This window comes from Muscardinus avellanarius (genome assembly GCF_963383645.1).
Source record: "Muscardinus avellanarius genome assembly, chromosome: 1".
Classification (NCBI taxonomy): Eukaryota; Metazoa; Chordata; class Mammalia; order Rodentia; family Gliridae; genus Muscardinus; species Muscardinus avellanarius.
Window position 1 is genome coordinate 157,799,358 of NC_137786.1, and position 24,176 is coordinate 157,823,533.

Consider the following 24,176-nt stretch of genomic DNA (forward strand, 5'->3'; position numbering starts at 1 on the left):
CCTCCTGTGGGAGCCTAGCGGGTGGGGAGGTGCACTTCAGTGGTCACTGGAGGCCTGGCTGGCAGAGCTATGGGAAACCCCATGTGTACTCCAAAATGTGACCCTACTTGGGGACAACAAATCTTCACCACGGGAACACTCAGGCCTTGGTTTGCTGTTTGACTGGCACAGACTGAGGCTCCAGGGACTGGACTCAGAGACACAGCCACACCTGTCAAGGAGCTCAGCAGCCATGGGCTCCGGGATGCGGAGCATCCCCTAATAGAGATCATACTTCAGGCTCAGAGGGCCAGATCCATCCATACAGAGGCCCAGGAGATTTTGGCAACCTCTACTCTGTCTGGGATCCTAGAGAACTAAGAGTGGCCCCTCCCTACATCCTAGCCTTGTCCCCAGAAACCCTTCTCTAAACTAAGGCTCAAGGGCATCAAGGGCAGTCAGTGGAACTACGTCAGGCAGATTCAGCGTAATGGCGTCCAGGGACAGCAAGCATGGGCCAGGGTGCATCGGCTCCTCGGGATCCAGGGGAGGCCCCAAGGGTTGAAGGTCAGGGACACAGCAGCATCCCGAAGGCTTGAAGGCAAAGCAGGGCCTAGGGCTCTCAGGTGCAGGCCTGTCCACCCAAGCCCCATCCTCAGGCAGGCCCTGAGGCTCCAGGCTGGGAGCTGTGGGCGCAGTGCGGGACAAAAGGCGTCTCTTAGCTGGAGGCGGGACGGTTTTATCATTACAGCCGGGTTCCCGAAGACGACGACCACGACGGCGCCTGCCACTTGCAGGGTGGAGACCTGTGGCAAAGGGATGCCTCTTTTTCGATAGGGCCAGAATGGGCAGCGGAGAGCTGTGTTTTTCGGTCCTGGGCTTGGAATTTGCTTTGTGGCAGCGAGTGGGGCGCCGGCGCCGTGGACACACAGGTGCGCAGGACAGGCCACCAGCCTGCCGGGATCCTGGGGAACTGCTGGCCACCATGGACGGAAGGAGTCTCAAGCCAAGAGCAGCTCTCCACAGAGTCCGGTCCTCGCTGCAGGTGCTCAGCCCCTGTTTGGTGGGCGCCGGGGGCTCCGCGTGGTCCACGACCGTCCGGTCTCGCCCGCGTTTCCACAGCGCGTAGCGCTCAGGCTGCAGGATGCGCACGAAGGCGTCCATGGAGAAGCTCACCCCGGCCTCCCCGCAGCGGCACCGAGACGCCACTTTGCCATAATCGACCCACCGCGGCGTGGCGAAGTTGATGGCCTCGGCGCAGTTGAAGCCATGGTTGAAGCCCGCGTGGTAGCCGAAGGGAAAAGTGACCACGAACTCGCCGGCCTCCTGGGTCACGCGGCTGAACGGGATGCCATTCTCCTTGAGCACCGTGGGCGAGATGAGCGCCACCTTGTGGCGCAGGAAGGCCTCGCAGCCCCGGGAGCTGCCCGGGAACAGCGCCCTGGCCAGGCGCTCCAGGCGCTGCCCATGCTCCGGGGGCACCGCGTACCACGTCTTGGGCGACCCGAGGTGCAGGTAGTTGATGCTGTAAAGGTCCATGTCCTCCGTGTGCCAGGCAAATGTGGTCTTCCACATGCCAAAGTACAGGTAGGGGGTGTTCACGCCCTCGATCACCACTCCACACTCCTGCTCCAGCAGGTCCAGAATGGTTCCCAGGTGTGCCAGGTTCCACTCCTTGGTGTTGGCCTCAAATAAGGAGCCGCTGACGTCAGCGCCATAAATGGGCGAGTCGTAGAGACGGCTCTTCCAGTACTTTCTCTCCAGATCCTCAAAATTCAGGTGTGGGGGAGTCTGGTGTTTGGGGCTGTTGGCCAGGAGGCGATATTCCCCCACTGTCATGGCTTTCTTCTTTTTGTGGTACTGAGTAAACACCCCTGCCTGCCCAGAGACCACCTGCTGCAGGGGAGCTGCTATTAAGATGTCACTGATGTCATCGTAGGACTGCCTGGCCCCCCATCCCTTGGGTGGAATTACCTTGGCAAGGCCAGCCCTGTGTGCACCTTGGGATTCCATGTAAGTGATATAGTTGTTGAAATCAGCAAATTCTTCCATGGTGGGGTGGAAGGTCATGACTGTGGAACTTGGGTTCTGGGGACCCGAGTGCTCAGACTTCATATCTGCAATGTGCTTAGCAGGGACTCAAGGGTCTTAGGTGGGGTCTGGATTCCTGACAAAGCTCAGGAGTATTTCTCTCCTCCTCCTTCTTTCTTAAAGTTCTTGAGTTCTAGGCTGAGGCAGGCTTGCGTTTTTACAGTGATGAGATGATTCCCGGCTTTGCTGATTTACCACAGTGATGGCACTCTGGTCAGCATCTTCTGCCCAAAGAAAGCAGAGGACCTCCCAGTGCAACAGGCACCAGGACCCAGGTCCTGGTTCCACCTGCAGCACGGTGAGTCTCCTCCGTGGAGGCTGTGAGGGCTTTGAAGACTCTCCGGATTCTCAAGCCTGCTCCTTGAGTAGCTCCTGACCTGAGTACCAGGCCTCTTTAAATCTAAGTTTAAACTCCAAACCTAAAGAAGATGCAACATAATAAAAAATAAGTGGATGGTCAAAAAATACTAAGCTAACATCAAGCTAAACAGAACTGAAATGTCAATGTTAACATCTGAATTGAAGTCAAACATGAATCGGGTGTGGCATCAAACAGATTTAATCCTAGTTCTTGGGAGGCTAAGACCATAGGATCCCAAGTTCTTGGCCAGCCTCAATAATCTAGCAAGACCTCTGACAACTTCGTGACATCCCATTTTATATTAAAACGTAAAAATAGGTCTGGAAGTAGAGCTGAGAGGCAATCTCTAGTACCAAACACACACACACACACACACACACACACACACACACACACACACAGAAAGAGAGAGAGAATAGTAATAAAAGTTGAAATCCAATACCTTTAAAAAATAAAATAAGAAACTGGTAACATGATGGAGAAGAAAAAGAAGTTCCTAAGCTGGCTGTGGTGGTGCATATGTTTCTAGTCTCAGTACCTGGGAGGCTGAGACAGGAAAAGCATGGTTCTCTGACAACCTCCACTACTTTGAGACCTTCTGCAACTTAGTGAGAACTTGTTTCAAAATAATGAATAAAAAATAGGACTAGGGGTGCACCTTCCCTGAGTTCATTTCATTCATTAGTTAATACTGCAAAAAAAAAAAAAAAACCACCTTTCTTGGCCTGACAAGGAAATGTGTGAGATGGAAGCATTTTGCATTGGTTGAAAATAAGAATGTGCTATATATTAACAGGCTAAAGCATTGTTGGGGGTATGTCAAACAGACACATAAACCGAAGATAAAAATGGCTCCAGGCAACCAAACCTTAAGTTCACTGAGCAAAATTACAGTAGGAACCGAGCGTGGTGGCGCAGGCTTGTAATCCCTGAGCTTGGGAGGTGGAGACCGTGGGATCCCACAGTTTTGAAAGCCAGCTGTGCTGGCTTAAGAGACCCTGTTACCAAAAATAAATAAATAAATAGGTCTGGGAGTGTAGCCCAGAGGCAGAAGGGCTTCCAGGAACCCCAGTACCACCAAAAATATTAATTAATTAAAAACTGGGGAAAGATAAGTTTTTCATCCTGCAAAATTCAAATACTTTCCACAGGCCAGGTGTGGTGGTGCACACCTCTAATCACAGTGCTTATGAGGCTGAGACAGGAGGATCACAGGTTGAAGGCCAGTTTTTGAAACTTAGCAAAGCTCTCAGCAACTTAGCGAGATCCTGTTTCCAAACAGAAAGTAAAGTAAGACTAGACGTGTAGCTTGGAGGTAGAATGCCACAGAGAAAAAAAAAAAGTTACGCAGATGCTCCATCCTGAGAGAGGAGCACTATCCCCGCTCCTCGCTGTGGGCTTTGAACAATGTTTCTTCCAGAGGATGGTAAGGCAGAGTGGGGTTGATTTGGGGATTGGAGTAGGAATTCTACGGTGGAGAAACCCAACAACAGTATTTCAGCGAGGTTCAAGATCAAGAGTCAAGAATCATGTTTATAGAGCTGAGAGTGGTGGCCCACACCGTAATGCCAGCACTCGGGAGGCTGACACAGGGGCCTCAGGTTCAAGGACACCATAAGCAAGAAGTGAACTCTAGCAACCTAGGAAGACCTTGCTTACAAACAAAAACATTTTTAAAAGCATAGGGGAAATAACTTAAAGGTGGAGTGCCTTTGGGTCCGATATGAGCACCTCACACTCACAGTCATGTTTACAGTGTGTTCCCATGTTATGATGTGGAAAAAGGAAATTCATCTCCCTGAACTTCCTCCAAAAATCCAGCGAGCTTGTCCGGTCATGATAAAAGCATTATACAGAGTTCAGTAGACAGGATCCTATAATATAACCAACCATTTCCCTCCAAATATGTCGTTTCTGTATCAATGTGTCTCAAAATCAAAGAGAACCAAAAAGACTATCAGAGGAAAGAGAGAGCTTCAGAGACAAGAAACTAAACATAACGTGGTTCTTTAAATGGGAACCTGGAACAGAGAAAGGACAGTAGCAAAAAACAAGAAAAACATGTAAGCTTTTTTCTTTGGGGTACTAGGGATAGAACCCAGGGGCCTTCCAACACTGGGCTACACCCTCTACCTATTTTATATTTTATTTGAAAACAGGGTCTCACTAAGTTGCTGAGAGCTTCACTAAGTAGCTGAGGCTGTTTGTAACCTGCAGAATCCTCCTGTCTCAGCCTCCCAAGTACTGATTACAAACATGCCCCACCACACCCTGCTGATTTTGACTTCCATGAGGGGAGGGGGTACTGGGGATTGAACACAGGGGCATATTCCCTCTGAGCAACAACTCAGTACTATTTTTTTTTTTTTTTTTTGAAACCTGGCCTCACTAAGTAGCCGAGACTGTCTTCGGCCCTGCAATCTTCCTGTCTCAGCCTCCCACCTACTGGGATTACGAGTCCAGCTGATATTGGCTCTTAAATTGTAGTGACTGTACCATATGATGTAAGATGCTAGAGGTGGGGTAAGCTTTCTGTGTATGTGTATGCAAAGGGGTATTAGGTAACAATTCTCCTTACAATGCTCAAAATTCATGTAAATTTAAAACTAATGTTTAAACATATTGCCTATTGCCCAAACAATATTAGAAGAGAAATTTAGAAAAATGGGTAGGATTTAAAAAATTCTACAAAACAATAGCACACAATATTCAAATGAATCTATAAACAGCTATTTCTCTTGTTTTTTTTTTTTTTTTTTTAGCACTGAAAGTATTCAGTTAACTTTTCTTTCTTTTTTCTTTTTTCTTTTTTTTGGTGGTACTGGGGTTCCTGAAAATCCTTCTACCTCCAGGATACACTCCCAGACCTATTGTTTTTGTTGTTGTTTTATGTGGAAACAGGGTCTCTTAAGCCAGAGAGGCTGGCTTTGAACCAACGGGATCCTCCTGTCTCCACCTTCCAAGCGCGGGGATTACAAGCGTGTGCCACCACGCCCGGCATTCAGTTAACGTTTTAAAAATATGTCATAAGATGTATGTACTGAAATGCACAAAGCACATACTGCTGGTTAACAGGTGACTGTAGTGATTGAGGCCCCCCCAAGTCAAGCGTAGAATAGCCGGGGAGCCTGAGGCTGTCCTCCTCCTAGACCTCAGCCCACCTGCCTCCAGTGCAAACCCCACCCTAATCCTCTTAAACAGTATCCAATTAAAATTTTAGAGCCTAAGGGTATAGCCTGGAGGTTAGAACGCCCCTGGGTTCAATCCCTAACACCACAAAGGAAAACTGTCCATTTTATACTGTTCAGCTTTATATACACAGAATCATACTAACATATTTTTTAGCGTATGTAAGTGGTGCTGATGATTGAACCCAGGGGCATTCAACCCCTGAGCTGCTGCTTGAGTCGCTTCTGAACTGAGTACCAGGCCTCTTTTTTTTTTTTTTTTTTTTCAGTACTTGATGGGACCGACAAACTTTCTATCCCTGGGCTACACTCTCAGAACTATTTTATATTTTATTTGGAAACAGAATTTCACTAAGTTGCTGAGAGCCTTACTAAGTAGCTGAGGCTGGCTTCAAACCTGAGCAATCCTCCTGTCTCAGCCTCCCAAGCATGGAATTAAAAGATTGAGCCACCACGCCCCGCACAGACCTCATTAAATACTTTAAACTCTATACCTAAAGAAGATACAACTTAATAAGAAATATGTGGATGGCTAAAAAACACTAAGCTCACATGAAGCCAAACGAAGCTGAAATGTTCATGTTAATATCTGAATTGAAGTTTAAACACAGGAGAGAAAAAGATAAACAGTTAATTGAACTAAGGTAGAGATAAGCAAGCTTGAAAATATTTAAGTACATCTCAAGAAAATAAACTAATAAACTCAATGAAAAATTAAGAACGGAAAAGCAAAGATCTGAAATGAAATATGCTTAACAGAAAACCCACAGTCCAATACTATAATAAGGGGTGCAAGGAAAAGGTGATCTTACAAAAGACTCTTAAATAAATAACAATAATAAAATAGAGAACATAGCTTGACATTTACTAGAGGTCATTTTAATTATAAGTGAAGCCAGGCCTGGCTGCATAGGTTTGTAATCCCAGCATTTGGGAGGCTGAGACAGGAGGATTGCATTTCTCAGACAGCCTCAGCTGCTTACTGAGGCCTTTTGTAACTCATGAGACCCTGTTTCAAAATAAAGAATAAAAATAGGCTAACAGTATAGCTTGGATGTACAATGCCCCAGAGTTTCTTTCTCACTACCACAAACACACATACACACTCACACACACATACACACACACAAACACGCACGCGTGCACACACACACACATATAATTTTAATTGAATCTATAAAAATCTAGTTGGTAGTAATATTCTTAAAAATATAAATATCCCAAAGTGGTCCAACAGAGAAACCAAGGGCCGTACCTCCCAACAACAGCATCTCAATCCAGGTGAAGATCTTCCAGCACCCAGCGAGTTTTCCCCTGGGCTGCTACTCCCTTCAGGAAGCCACAGGCCAAGGCTCCTGGCTTTATACCCCACCTAACCTCACCACAGGAGTGTTCAAGGTGCCCGCCACACCCTAACCCATCAATTAAGTTTAAGAAGCTGAAAATCCAGAGGGAAGGGGAATAACGGGCAGATAGAAACAAAGCCACTCAGGACAGCCAGGCTTGGTGCACAGGCTACAGTCCCAGCCACGCAGGAGACTGAGGCAGGAGGCTTGCAAGTTCCTGCCAGACTGGACAACTTAGCAAGACCTGTCTCAAAATAAAAAATAAAAGTGCTGGGGGAGCCAAGCATCACGTTGCACATCTGTGATCTCCTCATGTGGGAGGTGAGACAGGAAGATCTTGGGTTAGTGGTCATCCTTAGCAAGTTGGGGATGTCCTCTACCACTTTGTGAGACCCTGTTTCATAATAAAAAATAAAATAGGGCTGGGAGTATAGCTCAGACATAGAATACCGCTGCATTCAATTCCTAGTACCACACACAAACATAAATAAATAAATAAATAAATAAATAAATAAATAAAGCCGGGCATGGTGGCACACGCTTGTAATCCCCGTGCTTGGGAAGCAGAGACAGGAGGATTATGAAAGTTCAAAGCCAGCCACGTTGGCATAAGAGACCCTCTTTCCAATTTTAAAAATAATATATAAAATAGATCTGGGAGTGTAGCCCGGAGGTAGAAGGGTTTCCAGGAACCCCAGGACCACCTAAAATAATAAATAAATAAATAAGTAAATAAATAAATAAATAAATAAATAAATGAATGAATAACTTAATGGTGGAATTCCTTTGGGTTCAATATTAGTACCACACAGTCACACAGTCATGTTCACAGTGTGTTCCCACGTGATGATGTGAAAAAAAGTTATTTTATCTTCCTGAACTTCCTCCAAAAATCCAGCGACCTTGTCTGGTCATGAAGAAAGCATTATATAGAATTCAGTAGCCGGGATCCTATAATATAACCAACCATTTCCCTCCAAATTTGTCAAATTTCTGTATAAATGTTCCTCAAAATCAGAGAGAACCAGAGAAGCTATCAGGGGAAAGAGGGAGCTTCAAAGACCAGAAAAGTAAAGGTAACTTGGTGCTTTCAATGGGATCCTAGAACAGAGAAAGGACAGTAGGTAAAAACAAGAAAAACATGTTAGCCAATTGCACTGCTACTGAGCTACACACCCAGCTTCAAACTAGGGAAACGCTGCTAAACTGTGGCCTTTAATTATCAAGAACTCACTGATACAGGCTCTTTACTTTGTGGTACTGGGGGTGAATCCCAGGGGCCTTCCAATGCTGGGCTAAACTCCCAGACCTATTTTATATTTTATTTGGAAACAGGGTCTCACTAAGTTCCTGAGAGCTTCACTAAGACCTGAGGCTTCTTGGAACCTGCGGGATCCTCCTGTCTCAGCCTCCCAAGTACTGGGATTACAAACACGGGCCACCACACCCTGCTGATATTGGCTCTCCTGAGGGGAGGGTGTACTAGGGATTAAACCCAGGGGCATTCTCCATCTGATTTATACCTCTGCCCAATATTTTGTTTGGAAACAGGGCCTCAGTAAATTTCAGAGGGCCTCCCTAAGTAGCTGAGACTGTCCTTGGCCCTGCAATCCTCCTGTCTCAGCCTCCCACCTACTGGGATTACGAGTCCAGCTGATATTGGCTCTTAAATTGTAGTGACTGTACCATATGAAGTAAGATGCTAGAGGTGGGGTAAGCTCTCTGTGTATGTGTATGCAAAGGGGTATTAGGTAACAATTCTCCTTACAATGCTCAAAATTCATGTAAATTTAAAACTAATGTTTAAACATATTGCCTATTGCCCAAACAATATTAGAAAAGAAATTTAGAAAAATGTGCAGGATTTAAAAAATTCTGCAAAACAATAGCATGCAATATAAACCAATGAATCTATATGGGGTTATTTCCCTCAATATTTTTAGCAGTGAAAGCATTCACTTAACATTTTAAAAACATGTCATATGGTGTATGTACTGGAAATTCACAAGCACCTACTGCTGGTTAACGGGTGAGTGTACTGAATAAAATGGTGGCCCCTGCACAGGTCAAGCGCAGCATAGCCAGGGAGCCTGAGGTCTCCTCCTTCTCAGACCACAGCCCACCTGCCTCCTATGCAAACCCCACCCTAATCTTCTTAAACAGTATCAAATTAAAATTTTAGAGCCTAAGGGTATAACTTGGAGGTTAGAACACCCCTGGGTTCAATCCCTAACACCACAAAGGAAAACTGTCCATTTTATACTGCTCAACTTTATATACACAGAGTCATACTAACATAATTTTTTGTGTATAAGTGGTGCTGATGATTGAACTCGGGGCATTTTGTCTCCAAGCTACACCCCAGCCCTATTTTTTATTCTTTATTTTGTAACAGGGTCTCATTAAGTTGAGGAGAGCCTCACTAAGTAGCTGAGGCTGGCCTTGAACCTTCAATCCTCCTAACTCAGCCTCCTGATATTGATATTACAAGTGTGCCCCACCACATCCAGCCATACTTGCATATTTTAACACAGTTTGTATGTCTTTTTTCATATCATATTGTTCCATATGGCTATACTTTGGTCCTGTTTCTTGCTTTACCTGTTTCCTTTAACTTTTCTACTCGTTTCTTGCTCTAACTTTCTCCTGTTGATGGTGGACCTTTGGTTTGTTTTTCAGTTTGGTCCTCTAATAAACAACATTGTTTTATATATTCTTGAACATACATACTCCTTAAACATATATATATATATACATATATATATACACACACACATATATATGTACGTATGTGTGTATCTGTATATATGTACAAATGCATACATACATATACGTATGGAGCACTAGATCTAAGAATGAATCTCTGGATCATGGAATATGTGGATTCAAACTCATTATGAAAACTACTTCTCAATAGTTTGTATCAATTTACAGATTTACTACTCACTTCTCTTCATTTTTGCAGACATTTGGTAGAGATCAGCTCTCTTAGTTTTACCCATTCCGGTGAGGGCATAGTGAAACCTCATTAGGATTTTCATTTCCTCGATACCAATGGGTGTGAGCAATGTTTATGTGTTTGTCATTTGGATGTTCTCCTTCTAAAGGTCCTATTCGAGAATTTGTCCATTTCTGCTATCTTTTTGCTTACATTCCAGGCATTTTGAACCTTAGCTCTTTGAGGATCTGAGTAATGCTATCTGCCCACATTTTCTCCTTTGTCCTTTGCCTGTCTTTTTCATGTATCCTGCTAAACATTAAGTTGTAACAGTGAAAATAGCTTAGACATATGTTGATTATCAAATATCAGATGCTGTTTAATGCATTATGCATATGATACTTCATTTAATTGTGTGTGTATGATTGTGTGTGTTTGTGTGTGTGTGTACCCACATGCGTGTGTTACTAAGAATTGACTTGAATTCAGGAACATTTTATCTCTGAGTTACAAACCAGTCTTTTATTTTTAATTTTGAAACAGGGTCTCACTAAGTTCCTGAGGCTAGCCAGCCTTGAACCTGTGATCATCTGATCTCAGCCTCCCAAGTACTGTGACTACAGGCACGAGCCACCATGCCTGGCACCCCAACCCTTTTTTATTTTTTCATTTTGAAACAGGGTCTCACTAGGTTGCTAAGAGTCTTGCTAAGTTGCTGGGGGAATGGGGGGCTTGAACCTGTGATTCTCCTGTGTTGGCCTTCCAAATACTAGAATTACAGGAGTGGGCCCACATGCCCAGCTTCATTCAATCTTTACTAACAATCCCATAAGATAAATCATTTAACCCTCTTTAGATTAGAAAACTAAGTCATGGAGACATTAAGTAATTTCTCAAGGTTGATTATTAGCTTGATAGAGCTAATAATTGGTGGAGTGAGGTATTCAAATGAGAATCTCTAATAATATGATTCCTTTTAAAAAGTACAGGACGAGCCGGGTGTGGTGGCGCACGCTTGTAATCCCAGCTTGGGAGGCTGAGACAGGAGGATCGCGCAGGTTCGAAACCAGCCGCGCTGGCTTAAGAGACCATGTTTCCAAAAGTAAAATAGGTCTGGGAGTGTAGCCTGAAGGTAGAAGGGCTTCCAGGAACCCCAGTACCACAAACACACAAAAAAGTACAGGACGACTTCACATCAAGCTGTGATATTTAAGTGGAAACAAGATATATATATATATATATATATATATATATATATATATATATATTAAAATGGCCAGACTCAGATACATGTGCGTCTCTACCTCACTGCTTATATAGTAGTTAAATTTGAGATGGGTTAAAGATTGCTGTATAAAAGAGAACTTTAAGACTATTAGAGAAGCCTGGTGTGGTGGTGCACGCTTATAATCCCAGCATTCGGGAGGCTGAGACTGAAGGATCGCGGTTCGTGGACAGCCTCAGCTACTTAGTGAGGCCATCTGCAACTCAGTGAGACCAGGGTTCAAAATAAAGAATAAAAAATAGGGCAGGGGGTGTAGCTTGGAGGTCAAATGCCCCTGGGTTCCATCCCCAGACACACACACACACACACACACACACACACACACACACACACAAACACATAGATAGATAGATAGATAGATAGATAGATAGAGAGAGAGATAGAGAGATAGAGAGAAAGAAAAAAAGACTTAGAGAAAATACTGAAGATCGTGTTTATGAACTCAATGGAGGAAAATCTTTAACAAGTCCTGTTTTGGTCCTAAGGTTAGAACCCAGGGGCCTCTACCTCCGGGCTACACCCCAACCTATTTTTTATACTTTGTTTTGAAACAGCGTCTCACTAAATTCCTGACAACCTCATTAAGTAGCTGAGGCTCCCTTCAAACCTATGCGATTCTCATGTCTCAGCCTCCCAAGTACTGGGATTACCAGAATGTATCACCATGACCGGCTAGGGTTTTTTTTTTTTTTTTTTTTTTAACCTAACTTTCCAAAGACACCTACCTGCCTGGGAGAGATTGTAATACTAGTGAAAACTAAGTTAGAGGAATTCAGCTTCTAATATCAAAATAAAGTGAGCAAACCTGTTGTCTTAGACTTTTCAAAATTCTCTCTCTCCCCCTCACTTTGGTACTAGGGATTCAACTGAGTTGTTTCACCACTGAACACACTCACAGCCCTTTTCATTTTTTTCTTTTGAGACAGGGTCTCACTAGACTGGCCTTAAATTTGCCATGCCTCCTGAGGAGGTGGGATTATAAGCATGTCACCTTGCCCAATTCAGAATTCTTTTATTTCTCTGTGGTGCCATATCCGTAGTCTAATACTACCACCCACCAATTTTCTTTCTTTCTTTCTTTCTTTCTTTCTTTCTTTCTTTCTTTCTTTCTGGTATGGGGATGGAACCCAGGGGCCTTCTAACTCCGGGCTACACTCCTAGACCTATTTTATATTTTATTTGGAAACAGGGTGTCTTAAACCAGCCATGGCTGGCTTCATACCTGCGCAATCCTCCTGTCTCAGCCTCCCAAGTGTGGGGATTACAAGCGTGTGCCACCATGCCCAGCTCCAATTTTCACCAGAATTCAAGAACAAGAATGTTTTCAAGATCCAGATGTGAACGTGATGGAACCGACCCAAGGAGATAACTTCTCAAAGAGATTTTCAGCAAAATCTCTGTGTTGGACCTCACTTTCACTCCCAACATTTTGTCCCTGGTTTCTAAAATCCTTGGCCTTTTCTGATTCTGCATGGTAGTTTGAGAGCTTTTTTATTTATTTATTTTTTATTTATTTTTTTATTGGTGCACTGTATTCATACATCTTAGTGGGATACAAACTTTTGTAGACATACATGCACACATCGCCCAGTCAGCCCCCACCCGATCCCCACCCCATTCTCTCCCCATCCCTCCTTCCCATGCTTGGCTTAGTGGTTGACATCTAGTATTATAGCAATTTATCCAAACTTAAAAATGATAATTTCACATAACAGTTTCATTTGTCTGATACCAAGCTTTTGATGACTTAAAGATAACATTTCAATATTTCTTTTTGCTTTCTTTCTTACCAGAGAATATTTTTTTCTTTTTTTTTTTAGGTGAAACTATCCTATATTTATATATTTATTTTTCAGAAAAAATCTATCCTAATATGGAATATGGACTCTAGATACCCAAAACGATCTTGAAAAAGAACAAAGCTAGAAGATATATATTTTCTGATTTCAAACCATATAAAGCTACAATAATTGAAACAGTGTAGTACTGTTCCAGAGGCAGATATATAAACCATTGGAGTTAAATAAAAGCCTAGAGCTAAATTCTTCCCTATATTGTCAAGTTATTTTTGACAAGGTTTCCACGAACATTTGGTGGTGGAAATAATAATCTTTTAACTAAATATTGTTGAAACATAATAATTACATGGAAAAGAATAAAATTGGACCCTTACCTAATCCCATATACAAATATTAACTCAAAATAGATAAAAGACCTAAATATAAATCTTAAGACTGTAAACTTTTAGGAGAAAATCTGGGTCATAAAACCTCACAACATTGAAATTGGCAGTGATTTCTTGGATATGATTTCAATGGCACAGGCAACAGAAGAGTATACAAACTTCCTAAAAAATAAAAAAAATTGTATATCCAAAGACAATGTAAACAGAGTTAAAAGTTACTAATAGAATGGGATAAAATATTTCCAAATGCTATATCTGAAGGTATATTAATATTCCAACTAGACATCCTAAAAATTAACAACAATAAAGGCAAAGAATACAATTTAGAGATAGGTAAAAGACTAACATAAATAATGAATCTCCACAGATAACCAATCTTAGTTGTCTGTTGAATGGAAAATCTTGTTTCTCTGGTTCTGGTGTGTGTTACCTATTTCTTCTTTGTAGTTAATCTCGTTGAGTATTTTCTCTAGCGCTGGTTTTGAAGACATAAGTTCCTTCAGTTTCTGTTTGTCATGGAAGCTTCTTATTTCTCCATCTAATTTGATAGAAATTTTGCTGGGTAGAAAATTTTTGGCTGGAAGTTGTTTTCTTTCAGAGTTTGGAATATGTTACTCCAAGCCCTTCTGGCTCTCATGACTTGGTTTGGGAAGTCTGGAGTGATTCTAATTGGTTTGCCTCTGAATGTCACTTGGCCCTTTGTTTTTGTTGCCTTTAAGATTCTCTGCTTGGCTTCCACATTGGTCATTTTGACATTTATGTGACGTGGGGATCCTCTTCTCCGATCCTGTCTAAAGGGAGTTCTATAAGTTTCCTGGACCTGTGTATCGACCTCTTGCTCTATGTTTGGAAAATTTTCTGCTATTACTTCCTTGAAGAGATTGTTGATCCCTTTGGTTTCACTTTCTTTTCCCTCCTCTATTCCAATTATTCTTAGGTTAACTCTCTTAAAATGGGCCCATATTTCTTCAATGTCAGATTCCTGCTGTCGGATATTTTTTTCTAGATTAGAAACTATGCGTTCGTTTTTGGAATGATCATCTTCTAAGAGCGAGATTCTGTTCTCCATGTAGTCTAATCGGTTGTTCGTGCTTTGAATTGAGGCCTTTACTTCATTAATTGCATCCTTTATCTCTTTTTGGCTCTCTCTGAATTCTTTTCGAAGCACCTCTATTATTTCTACAGTTATTTTCCTGATTTGATCTTCTAGAAATCTCTGATTTTCTGTTTTATCGGGTTCTGATGTTGTGGGGTTGTGGGCATTCATTGCTCCAGTGTTATTCCTCTTTCCCATGATTTCGGAAGTTTGTGCCTTCTCTGGGTTCTTCCCTTGGGTCACTATGACTTCGCTTAAGGTGCTCTGGATCTCGAGTCTGTGGTATCTCTGACCCCACTACTCCTTTACTGGGTTGTATCACAGAGTCTCCGACCCAGGGTGTCGATAGAGGCTGCTTTAGACTATGGGGGGGTGCCAGGTTGCACATTCTCCTATGGTGCGATATCTCTGCCACCGCCACTCCCCCACTGGGTCAAGTCCCAGGGAGTACAGTACTGGGATTTCTCCACATTGGCCCGCAATTTGACTCACTGTTCTTGAGTACGCAGATGTAGCTGTACTGGACCTGGTGAATTCACTGCTGCTGCCGCCGGTGGCAATATGGCACTGCTGCCATGCCCTCGGCCGTGAGGCTGGCATATTTTTTCTTCTCTGGTTTTGAGTTCCACTCTGAGTCCCTGCAGCGTGTGCTGAGCTCAGCCACTGGGAGCTTTAGATGCTCTCTGCGCCAAAAGATCCCACCTGGTTGTTCCGCAGCGGCTCACCTCGGCTTGCTGTAGCCGTCCGGTGAATTCCCGCTGCCGCTGGCAGTATGGCGCTGCTGCCGCGTCCTCAGGCGTGAGGCCGGTGTATCTCCTCTGTGGCTCTGAGCTTTGTTCTCATTCCGCTTTCTCTCTGGAGCCTGGTGATTTTTTTGTTTCTTTGGTGATGGTGTTTTCTGGCTATGAAAGGTGCTGATTTTGTGGTCATTTGAGAGCTTTTTAATCTACAACCAAGAACTCAGGTGTCTAGGGATTATTAGAACAATCTTCAATTTTTCATCTGCTCCTGTCTTGTCTCCTATTCTTTCTTTTCTTAAATATATATTTAAGAAAAAAACCATATATTTGTTGTTTGTTTAGAAACAGGTCTCTAAATATAGAATACATTCAAAAAATTAAAAATCTTAGGTCTTCGGTTTCATAATAATTTTTACTTATTGTTTTTGTGGTACTGAAGATTGAACCTGGGTGGAGGAGTTTCTACCTCTGAGCTACACTCCCTGCTCTATTCTATTTTCAAACAGGGTCTCACTAAGTTACTATGTGCTAAGTGAATCTTCTTTTTTTTTTTTTTTGGTGGTGGTACTGGGGTTCCTGGAAGCCCTCCTACCTCTGGGCTACACTCCCAGACCCATTTTTACATTTTTATTTGGAAACAGGGTCTCCTAAGCCAGCGCACATGGCTGGCTTCAAACCTGCGCGATCCTCCTGTCTCTGCCTCCCAAGCGCGGGGATTACAAGCGTGCGCCACCACGCCCGGCTGAATTTTCTTTCTCAGCCTTCATAGTACTAGGATTACAGGCATGCACCATGATAACCAGCTCAGTTTCATAAGTTTTAATGATTGTATACAATCATAAAAGTATCAAAGTGAGATATAGGACTACTCGGGTACCCCATAATATTCTCTTATGCTTCCAACTTCTCAGCAGTTCCCTCTCCCCACTAGAAGCAACTACTTTCTAGCTTCTATGACCACAGCTTGGTTTAGCCTGTACCTGGAAAGAATACAAATAGAATCTTGAGTTTTCACTTGGATCTGACCTCTTTGGCCCAGCTTGATGTTTCTGAGGTTAATCTTGCAGCATAAACCAGCAGTTCATTCCTTTATATTGATGAATACTATTTGAATAGAAGTGGAGCTGGGGTTCAGGCTCAAAGACGGTTCAGTCAACCCTGCAAGGACTTCTGGAGCTGAACTGGCCCTGAGATGTCCTGAGTGCAGCAGAGATGGCCAAACTTTTATACCCCAGCATTGAGCAGTCATTGGGTGGGGGCTGAGAAGGGGCACAGGCTTGGGTGAGGCAGCTCTCCACAGCTGAAGGAGCTGACAGCTGAGGGCTGTCCTCCTCCTGTACGCCGGGATGGTAAGATTTATCAGAAGGACAAAAGGCCTCAAAGTCTCAGCAGCTCATCAGAGAAAAGTGTATTCCTTGCTCATGCAAGACCAACTTCCAAGGCAATGCAGTGTACTTGCATCTCGTGGCTCCAACATCTCAGGATGGGCTTAGTCTCCCTTTGGGTGAGGTGTCTCCTCACATCCTGTCTGTGCTGGAGTCCCTGAGCTCAGCCTCTCAGCTTCCTTTGCCACACAATAAAGCTCCATATTGTGTTATATTAAAATAGACAAAGTTGCCAACATGCAAGGGATAGGAATGAAGATATATTTTTTGCTGCTCTTTATCTAGAACTTCAGACATGCACCAATTTTTCATTATTTTTCAGATTGACCAGGTGGTTTAAATTCCAGATTTGAGGGGTAGAGTGGGGAAGGAAAGGTGGTTTGTAAGAGAGAAGTAGCTTGCCTCTAAGAAATATGTCTCTCTGCTTACAAACTTTCATTTTCCACTTCCAAAGTATATTCTTAATTTTTCCACTCTGTGTATTCTCAGTGTTAAATAGGTCTTCGGTTTTATAATGATTTTTACTTATTGTTTTTGTGGTACTGGGGATTGAACCTGGGTGGAGGGGTTTCTACCTCCATGGTTAAAACCATGACTCTTGTTTGAATTATCTATATGGTCTAACTGCTGCTTCTCCTGCCCCCACAGTTTCCATATTTATTGTTTAAATATGTAAAGTACAGCATGTCAAGTGCAGTTTTAAACTTTTTGAGGGGTGGGGGTACTGGGGATTGAATCCAGGGGCATTCAACTTCACAGCAACATCCCCAAACCTATTTTTTTTTATTGTTTTTAATTTGAAACAGGTTTTCCCTAGGTTGCTGAGGACCTCAATGGGTAGCTGAGGCTGGCCATGAACCTGCAGTCCTCCTGTCTCAGCCTCCCAACTACTGGTATTACAAGTGTACATTACCGTGTCCCACTGAGTTTTAAAGTTCTAATCCCTTCTCATTTCAAGGTAAAAAAAAATTCAACATTTAACATGAGGAACCAGTCCCACAGGCTCTGCCCCGCCTCTCTTCCTCTCTGTGGCCCAGACACAAAGGAGCTTCCTTCCTAATCCTGGAAAGGTGACTCACCTTAGCTTCATGTCACAGCTACGGTCCACACTGGTCCCTGCAAGTGAACGTGATGCTCTGGACCTCCCCCACCCCTTTTTTTTCACTTGGGCATTAAAAGTGTCTCCTGCTCTGTGAAGCCTCCCCTAACCAGGGACCCAGGCCAGCACCTTACCATTCTTTTTTATTGTTCAATTGTACTTTGGTTTCTTCACCACACACATTACTAATTGAAATGGACTTGTCAATTGATTTATGGACTTGTTTCCTGAAGTGAATAAATGAACGTGAAATATATGCACATGTTCAAAGTCATTGGTCTTGAAGAGAGTCCAGGGATGGCACTTTTTCCTTTTTTTTTTTTTTTCTTATCTCTCCCAGCAATGTAGGTACTACTGTGGAGCCAAACAGATCTACACATCACCCCGAACCACGGCTGCAACCGAATACCCCTAGGAAGATAGCCAGGAGTCAAAATGCACCCACAAACTCATTCACATTCACCACACAGTTTAAATAGTTAATAAAAATAAATTTGTCTAAAATGCTTTGAAACAAGAAAAATGAATAAAAGAACCTTTGCCACCTGCCTCACTGTTTGAAACTACAATGAGAGAAATAGAGTCAGATTCTAACATTGTTTTGTTATGTTACCTTTAATATATGTGTGAACCAATACTGGGTGACAACACATTTTCAATAGATCAATAACTTAGAAAGGCCACACGCTTTTTTTCTGTGACTCTATTAACCTAATTGGTTAAAATGTCTCATTTTGCAAGAATCCGGTGAGGTTCTAAAGGGAGGAAAGGGAAGAAAATTGAAGGAGAATCAAAGCCCAGCATCCTCCAAAGTTGGTTCAGCGGATGGGATACTGGGGGTAATGATCAGGTTTCAGCAATCTCAACAGAACCTACTTCTCAGAAACAAAGCGTATTCAGCGGATGGAAACTTGCTGGACACACAGAAGTACTCGAGTCCAAGGAGGAAGAACAGTTCCGGGAGGAAGAACAAAAGTATGGCAAATTTAGTAACTACTACAGATTTTGTGAGGTTGAGGGGCGTGGCGGGAGAGACTCTCACGCACACCTAGTAAACCGCAAACTTGCTTCAAGTTCCGGGATAGACATTTGCCTGTTCCTGGAAAACTTTCATGCAGCAGAGCACTGAGCTATCTAGGTAGTCCCGGGGCTTAGGGGTCTGAAGTCAGGCAGCATTCGGAAGCCACAGCAGACTGCTGTACGCCCGGGCTCAAGGGTACAGGGTTGGCCACCAAAACTCTACGAGTGGTGCGCTCTGCGCCTCCCAACAGGCGCCTCTTGGCTGGAGCCTGGAGGCTCTGATCCTGAAGCCCTACTTCCCGGGGGCGACGAACAGGACCTCGTCTGCCAGACAGACCCAGGTTGGGTGGCGGGGCTGGGTCGGGCTCCTCGGAGTTGTGGACTTCGGCTTTAGACTGGGCAGCCTTGTCTCTGGCAGCTGATGGTAGCTCTGTCTCAGAGCACAGCTGGGCGCTGCAGGGAGTCTCGCTGCCTGAGGCCTTGGGCAGAGGAGTCTGCGGGGCCTGGCGGACTGGGAGGTGCTTCAGAGCCGGGGAAGGTCTCTTGGACGCGAGGGCGTCCCTCCAGGTGCTCAGCCCCTGTTTGGTGGGCGCCGGGGGCTCCGCGTGGTCCACGACCGTCCGGTCTCGCCCGCGTTTCCACAGCGCGTAGCGCTCAGGCTGCAGGATGCGCACGAAGGCGTCCATGGAGAAGCTCACCCCGGCCTCCCCGCAGCGGCACCGAGACGCCACTTTGCCATAATCGACCCACCGCGGCGTGGCGAAGTTGATGGCCTCGGCGCAGTTGAAGCCATGGTTGAAGCCCGCGTGGTAGCCGAAGGGAAAAGTGACCATGAACTCGCCGGCCTCCTGGGTCACGCGGCTGAACGGGATGCCATTCTCCTTGAGCACCGTGGGCGAGATGAGCGCCACCTTGTGGCGCAGGAAGGCCTCGCAGCCCCGGGAGCTGCCCGGGAACAGCGCCCTGGCCAGGCGCTCCAGGCGCTGCCCATGCTCCGGGGGCACCGCGTACCACGTCTTGGGCGACCCGAGGTGCAGGTAGTTGATGCTGTAAAGGTCCATGTCCTCCGTGTGCCAAGCAAAAGTGGTCTTCCACATGCCAAAGTACAGGTAGGGGGTGTTCACGCCCTCGATCACCACTCCACACTCCTGCTCCAGCAGGTCCTGGATAGTTCCCAGGTGTGCCAGGTTCCACTCCTTGGTGTTGGCATCAAATAAAGAGCCGCTGACATCAGCGCCATAAATGGGCGAGTCGTAGAGACGGTTCTTCCAATACTTTCTCTCCAGATCCTCAAAATTCAGGTGTGGGGGAGTCTGGTGTTTTGGGCTGTTGGCCAGTAGGCGATACTCCCCCACTGTCATGGCTTTCTTCTTTTTGTGGTACTGAGTAAATACCCCTGCCTGCCCAGAGACCACCTGCTGCAGGGGAGCTGCTATTAAGATGTCACTTATATCATCGTAGGACTGCCTGGCCCCCCATCCCTTTGGTGGAATTACCTTGGCAAGACCAGCCCTGTGTGCACCTTGGGATTCCATGTAAGTGATATATTTATCAAAATCATTAAACTCTTCTTTGGTTGGATGAAATATCATTATGCTACAGTTTGGATTCTGAGCACGATTGCTCTTAGGCTTCATAATACCAACTTAGTAAGTAGGAAAAATGCCAGTGTGTAAATATATGGTCTAGATAGTTGAGAATGCAAAAAAAAAATGATACTTTTAAATAATTGAGTAGCTATACATATATGGCAGCCAACTATTTAGCAAATGAGGTGAGACTCTTTCTTGGGCTTGTTGATTGACCAGCAGGTCTCCACTCAAGACAGCAGCTTAGCCCGGACACTGATGGTGACTCAGCCTGCAGCTATGAATACTTCCTCAGGTGCTACCTGGTCCGTCCTCTTGTGGTCTATTGAATTACCCAGACCTGGGTGGATGGTTCAAAGTAGGAGTGTGTCTTCAGGGGGCAGTGTCTAAACAAAATCTGAAAGAAGGAATACAGAAAGATTGAAATATATGTTCAGAAAAATATAAAGAATTACAAATTAAACATCATAATCGGATACTACTATTACAGAAAGGCTAAAATTTATAAGGTTGTCAGTACAAGTGATGATGTGGATGTGGAATGGAGCACCAGGGCTTCTCGTATCCTACTGGAGGGAATGTGAAGCACTTCAATTACTCTGGAGAGCTATTTGGACTGTATCTTCTAAAATAGAACATATGCATGTACTATGGTCCCACTGTTGTACATGCCTGCAAGTGTGTGTGGCTGTGCATTGAAAGGCACATCCAAGAATATTTATAATATTATTTCTAGTAACCAACTACTGTAAACAACCAAAATGTCCACTAATGGTAGAATGAAAAAGTGTATTGTGGCATATTCATATAACAGAACAACATATAACAATGAAGATAAACAAAAGTTACATAAAAATATGGAAATAGCTTTATATAGATGATTGAGCAAAATATTCAGACTCAAGAGACTACCTGTTACATCATTCCATTTATATAAAGATCAAAGTGAGAGAAAGTAATTTAGGTTCACAGTCAGATAGTGGTTACCACTGAGAAAGAGGCAAGGTGCTGGGCTTGTGGACCTAAAGGTGATCTCGGGAGTAATGCTAATCTGTTCAGAACCTAGGTACCAGTTATATACCTGTCAGATTAGCAAAGTGTGATAATCTACCAAACCATGATGATTTTCATGAATTTATGCATGTTATTTTTAAACTAAAATTTAGAGCAAATCCCATTAAACAAATATAAGAGGTATGTTTTCTTCTTTTTTAAATTTTTTTTTCAGTACTAGGGATGGAACCCAGGGGCATTCTACCTCCAAGCTACATCCCCAGCCATGTTTTTTATTCTTTATTTTGAAACAGGGTCTCGCTAAGTTGCAGATGGCCTCATTAAGTAGCTGAGACTGTCCGTGAACTGTGATCCTCCTGCCTCAGCCTCCTGAATGCTAGGATTGCAAGTGTGCACCACCATGCCTCGCCTATACTTGTGTTCTCAGTCTTGAGTTGTGCACCTGTCTCATCTACCATATAGTAATTTTGAGAGTATGGTCTATGTCTTGCTCATCACTGTATTTACCAAGAGATCTTAGTACTTTATACAGGGTAGGTACTTAAAACATCTTTATTAGAGAATAACTGAGGCCCTTTAGCACATGCTGCCCTCTCTCCTTTTGGTCATACACTGCTTTCTGCTTTCCTCTCATGGGAGGAGCAACAACGTTTCATGTCTGGCCTCTCCACTGGAACTCCTTAAATTGGCACCTCCCACTTGTCCCAGGATGATGGTCAATTAAATAATCACTATCATTGGTGTATTTGCTAAATCATGAGTCATCAGTCTTTTCCTCATTTAAACTACTGTCCTTTCTTTCCTTTCACCATCTTTGCAGTACCAAACATACCAAAGGCATAAACAAACACCCTCTATTCGGAAACCCGTTCCCGCATCTCTCCATCTCTCTCTCTCTCTCTCTCTCTCTCTCTCTCTCTCTCTCTCTCTCTCTCTCTCTTTATCTATCTATCTGACTCTGCCTCCACCTTCCTACTAAAATCATTCTCCATGATCATCCAATTGCCTTCCAGGGCGGCTCCACAGATTACACTTTACTGCTCCATGTCACTGATTCATAGAACACTTCTCCCTGCCTCTTAGGCCTTCTCTAACCTCTAGGGCACTTACAGTCCTCTTTATTCTATGGTTCTCCTTTTTCTCTTGGTTTCCATCTCCCCTTCCTACCACACAAATGTAGACTTATCTCAAAGTTCAGTTCTTATCCCTGTGAACTTGCTTTCTTTCTCCCTTTAAATTTCCTACTTAAGTTCAATGGTGTTTGTTAGTACTCTGCTCATTCCTTTTAAACATACTATTTATTGTCATAACTTTCTCTATTACTGATATTCCAGATATTCTCCTAAACTTCTGCTTTGATTCTCCATCTTGGATGGTCCACTGAGCCCCTAAAAGTCCACTGATGAAGTACAGATTGATCATTTTTCTCCTCCTCCTCTTTCATTCTCATACATTCTCTCTGTCTCTCTGTCTCTGTCTCTGTCTCTCTCTCTGTCCCCCATACTGGAGATTGAACTTAGGGGCATTTCACCTCTAAGCTACACCCCTAGACCTATTTTATTTTTATTTTGAAACAGGGTCTCATTAAGTTGCTGAGGGCCTCACCAAGTTGCTGAGGCTGAATTCAAACCTGCAATCCTCCTGTCTCAGCCACAGGTACTGAGATTAAAACTATTTTCTCTTTTAAATGGCTTTATTTAACGCCGGTCATGGTGGCGCACACTTGTAATCCCCGCGTTTGGGAGGCGGAGACAGGAGGATCGCGTTGGTTTGGAACCAGCCTCGCTGGCTTAAGAGACCCTGTTTCCAAATTAAAAAAAACATAAAATAGGTCTGGGTGTGTAGCCCGGAGGTAGAAGGGCTTCCAGGAACACCAGTACCAATAAATAAATAAATAAATAAATAAATAAATAAATGGCTTTATTTATATCAATGCTAATACAGTTATCCTAGTCAACATTGACAATTACAGCCCATTTTCCCCAAAAATGTGGTCAGTTACTGTAAGACAACTCCATTATAGTCTACCATGAGACCTCAAGAATATCTGTGCACCCCAGGAAGGATTCTGTAAGTGCCCAGATATGTGTATCATGTGATAGTCCCCCATTACATCCTAATTTTTAATCTTTAAAATATTCTACAATAAGTTGGTTATATTTTAATACATTTATAAAAATATAATCAAACAGTTTTTATATGTCAATATTTGCTCTTAAAATTGAAAAAAGTGAGACAACTTAGAAAAAGAGCTCAAGATCAGAAACTTAAATATCATGCTGAGGGCCTTTGCCCTAAGAGATAATAAAATGCTGACTATATCACACAAGCCCCCATTTCTTCTTGGGCATACAATTTAAATGAGCTTTGAGTGAGCACTTTGTTTGATAAGCTACATTAATTCCTTTCTATATTTGTAAGGCCTATGAGAATGTACACATATATTACACAGATCGTCTTCTGCTGTTGCACATTAGAAGGAAGCACTCTGGTTCTCTAAATTCACCTCTGTATTTACAACAAAACTGCCCCAAGATTTGCCAGGTACCGTGACAGAGTGAGCTCTCTATTCCAGTCACACGTGTCACTTTTCTACAAGTCTGAAATGGTTCCTTTCCCTGTGAGACTGCCTTCTTGCTTCTCAAGTGGAGCCACAGGTCCCAGATGCTTGCCTTCCCATCTCAAACATGCTCCTTCCTGTGTTATCCTTATCCATGGTAACAACAGTAACACGGAATCCTTCACTTAGAGTTCTTCATCTAGAGTCAGAGTTCCGACAACCGAAGTAAATAATGCCTTTTCTTATCAAAGTGACTAAAAAGTGATACTTTCTCCCTGAACTTGAAGGATTTCTGGAAAC

At 43.6% G+C, this 24,176-nt stretch overlaps 2 protein-coding genes across 2 annotated transcripts; both read right to left on the reverse strand.

Moving 5' to 3' along the window:
* Positions 1-411: 411 nt before the first annotated feature.
* On the reverse strand, positions 412-2,094 carry LOC308258421 (lysine-specific demethylase 4D-like; the record flags this gene model as incomplete). The annotated part of the gene is made up of 1 exon (XM_080689002.1): positions 412-2,094. One exon carries the CDS (start codon positions 2,092-2,094, stop codon positions 412-414), a length of 1,683 nt encoding a protein of 560 aa, XP_080545128.1.
* A 16,750-nt stretch (positions 2,095-18,844) lies between these two features.
* Positions 18,845-20,350, reverse strand: LOC308258431 (lysine-specific demethylase 4D-like; the record flags this gene model as incomplete). Its single annotated transcript, XM_080689012.1, has 1 exon — positions 18,845-20,350. The coding sequence occupies one exon, from the start codon at positions 20,348-20,350 to the stop codon at positions 18,845-18,847; it is 1,506 nt and encodes a 501-aa protein (XP_080545138.1).
* Between the last annotated feature and the right edge of the window lie 3,826 nt (positions 20,351-24,176).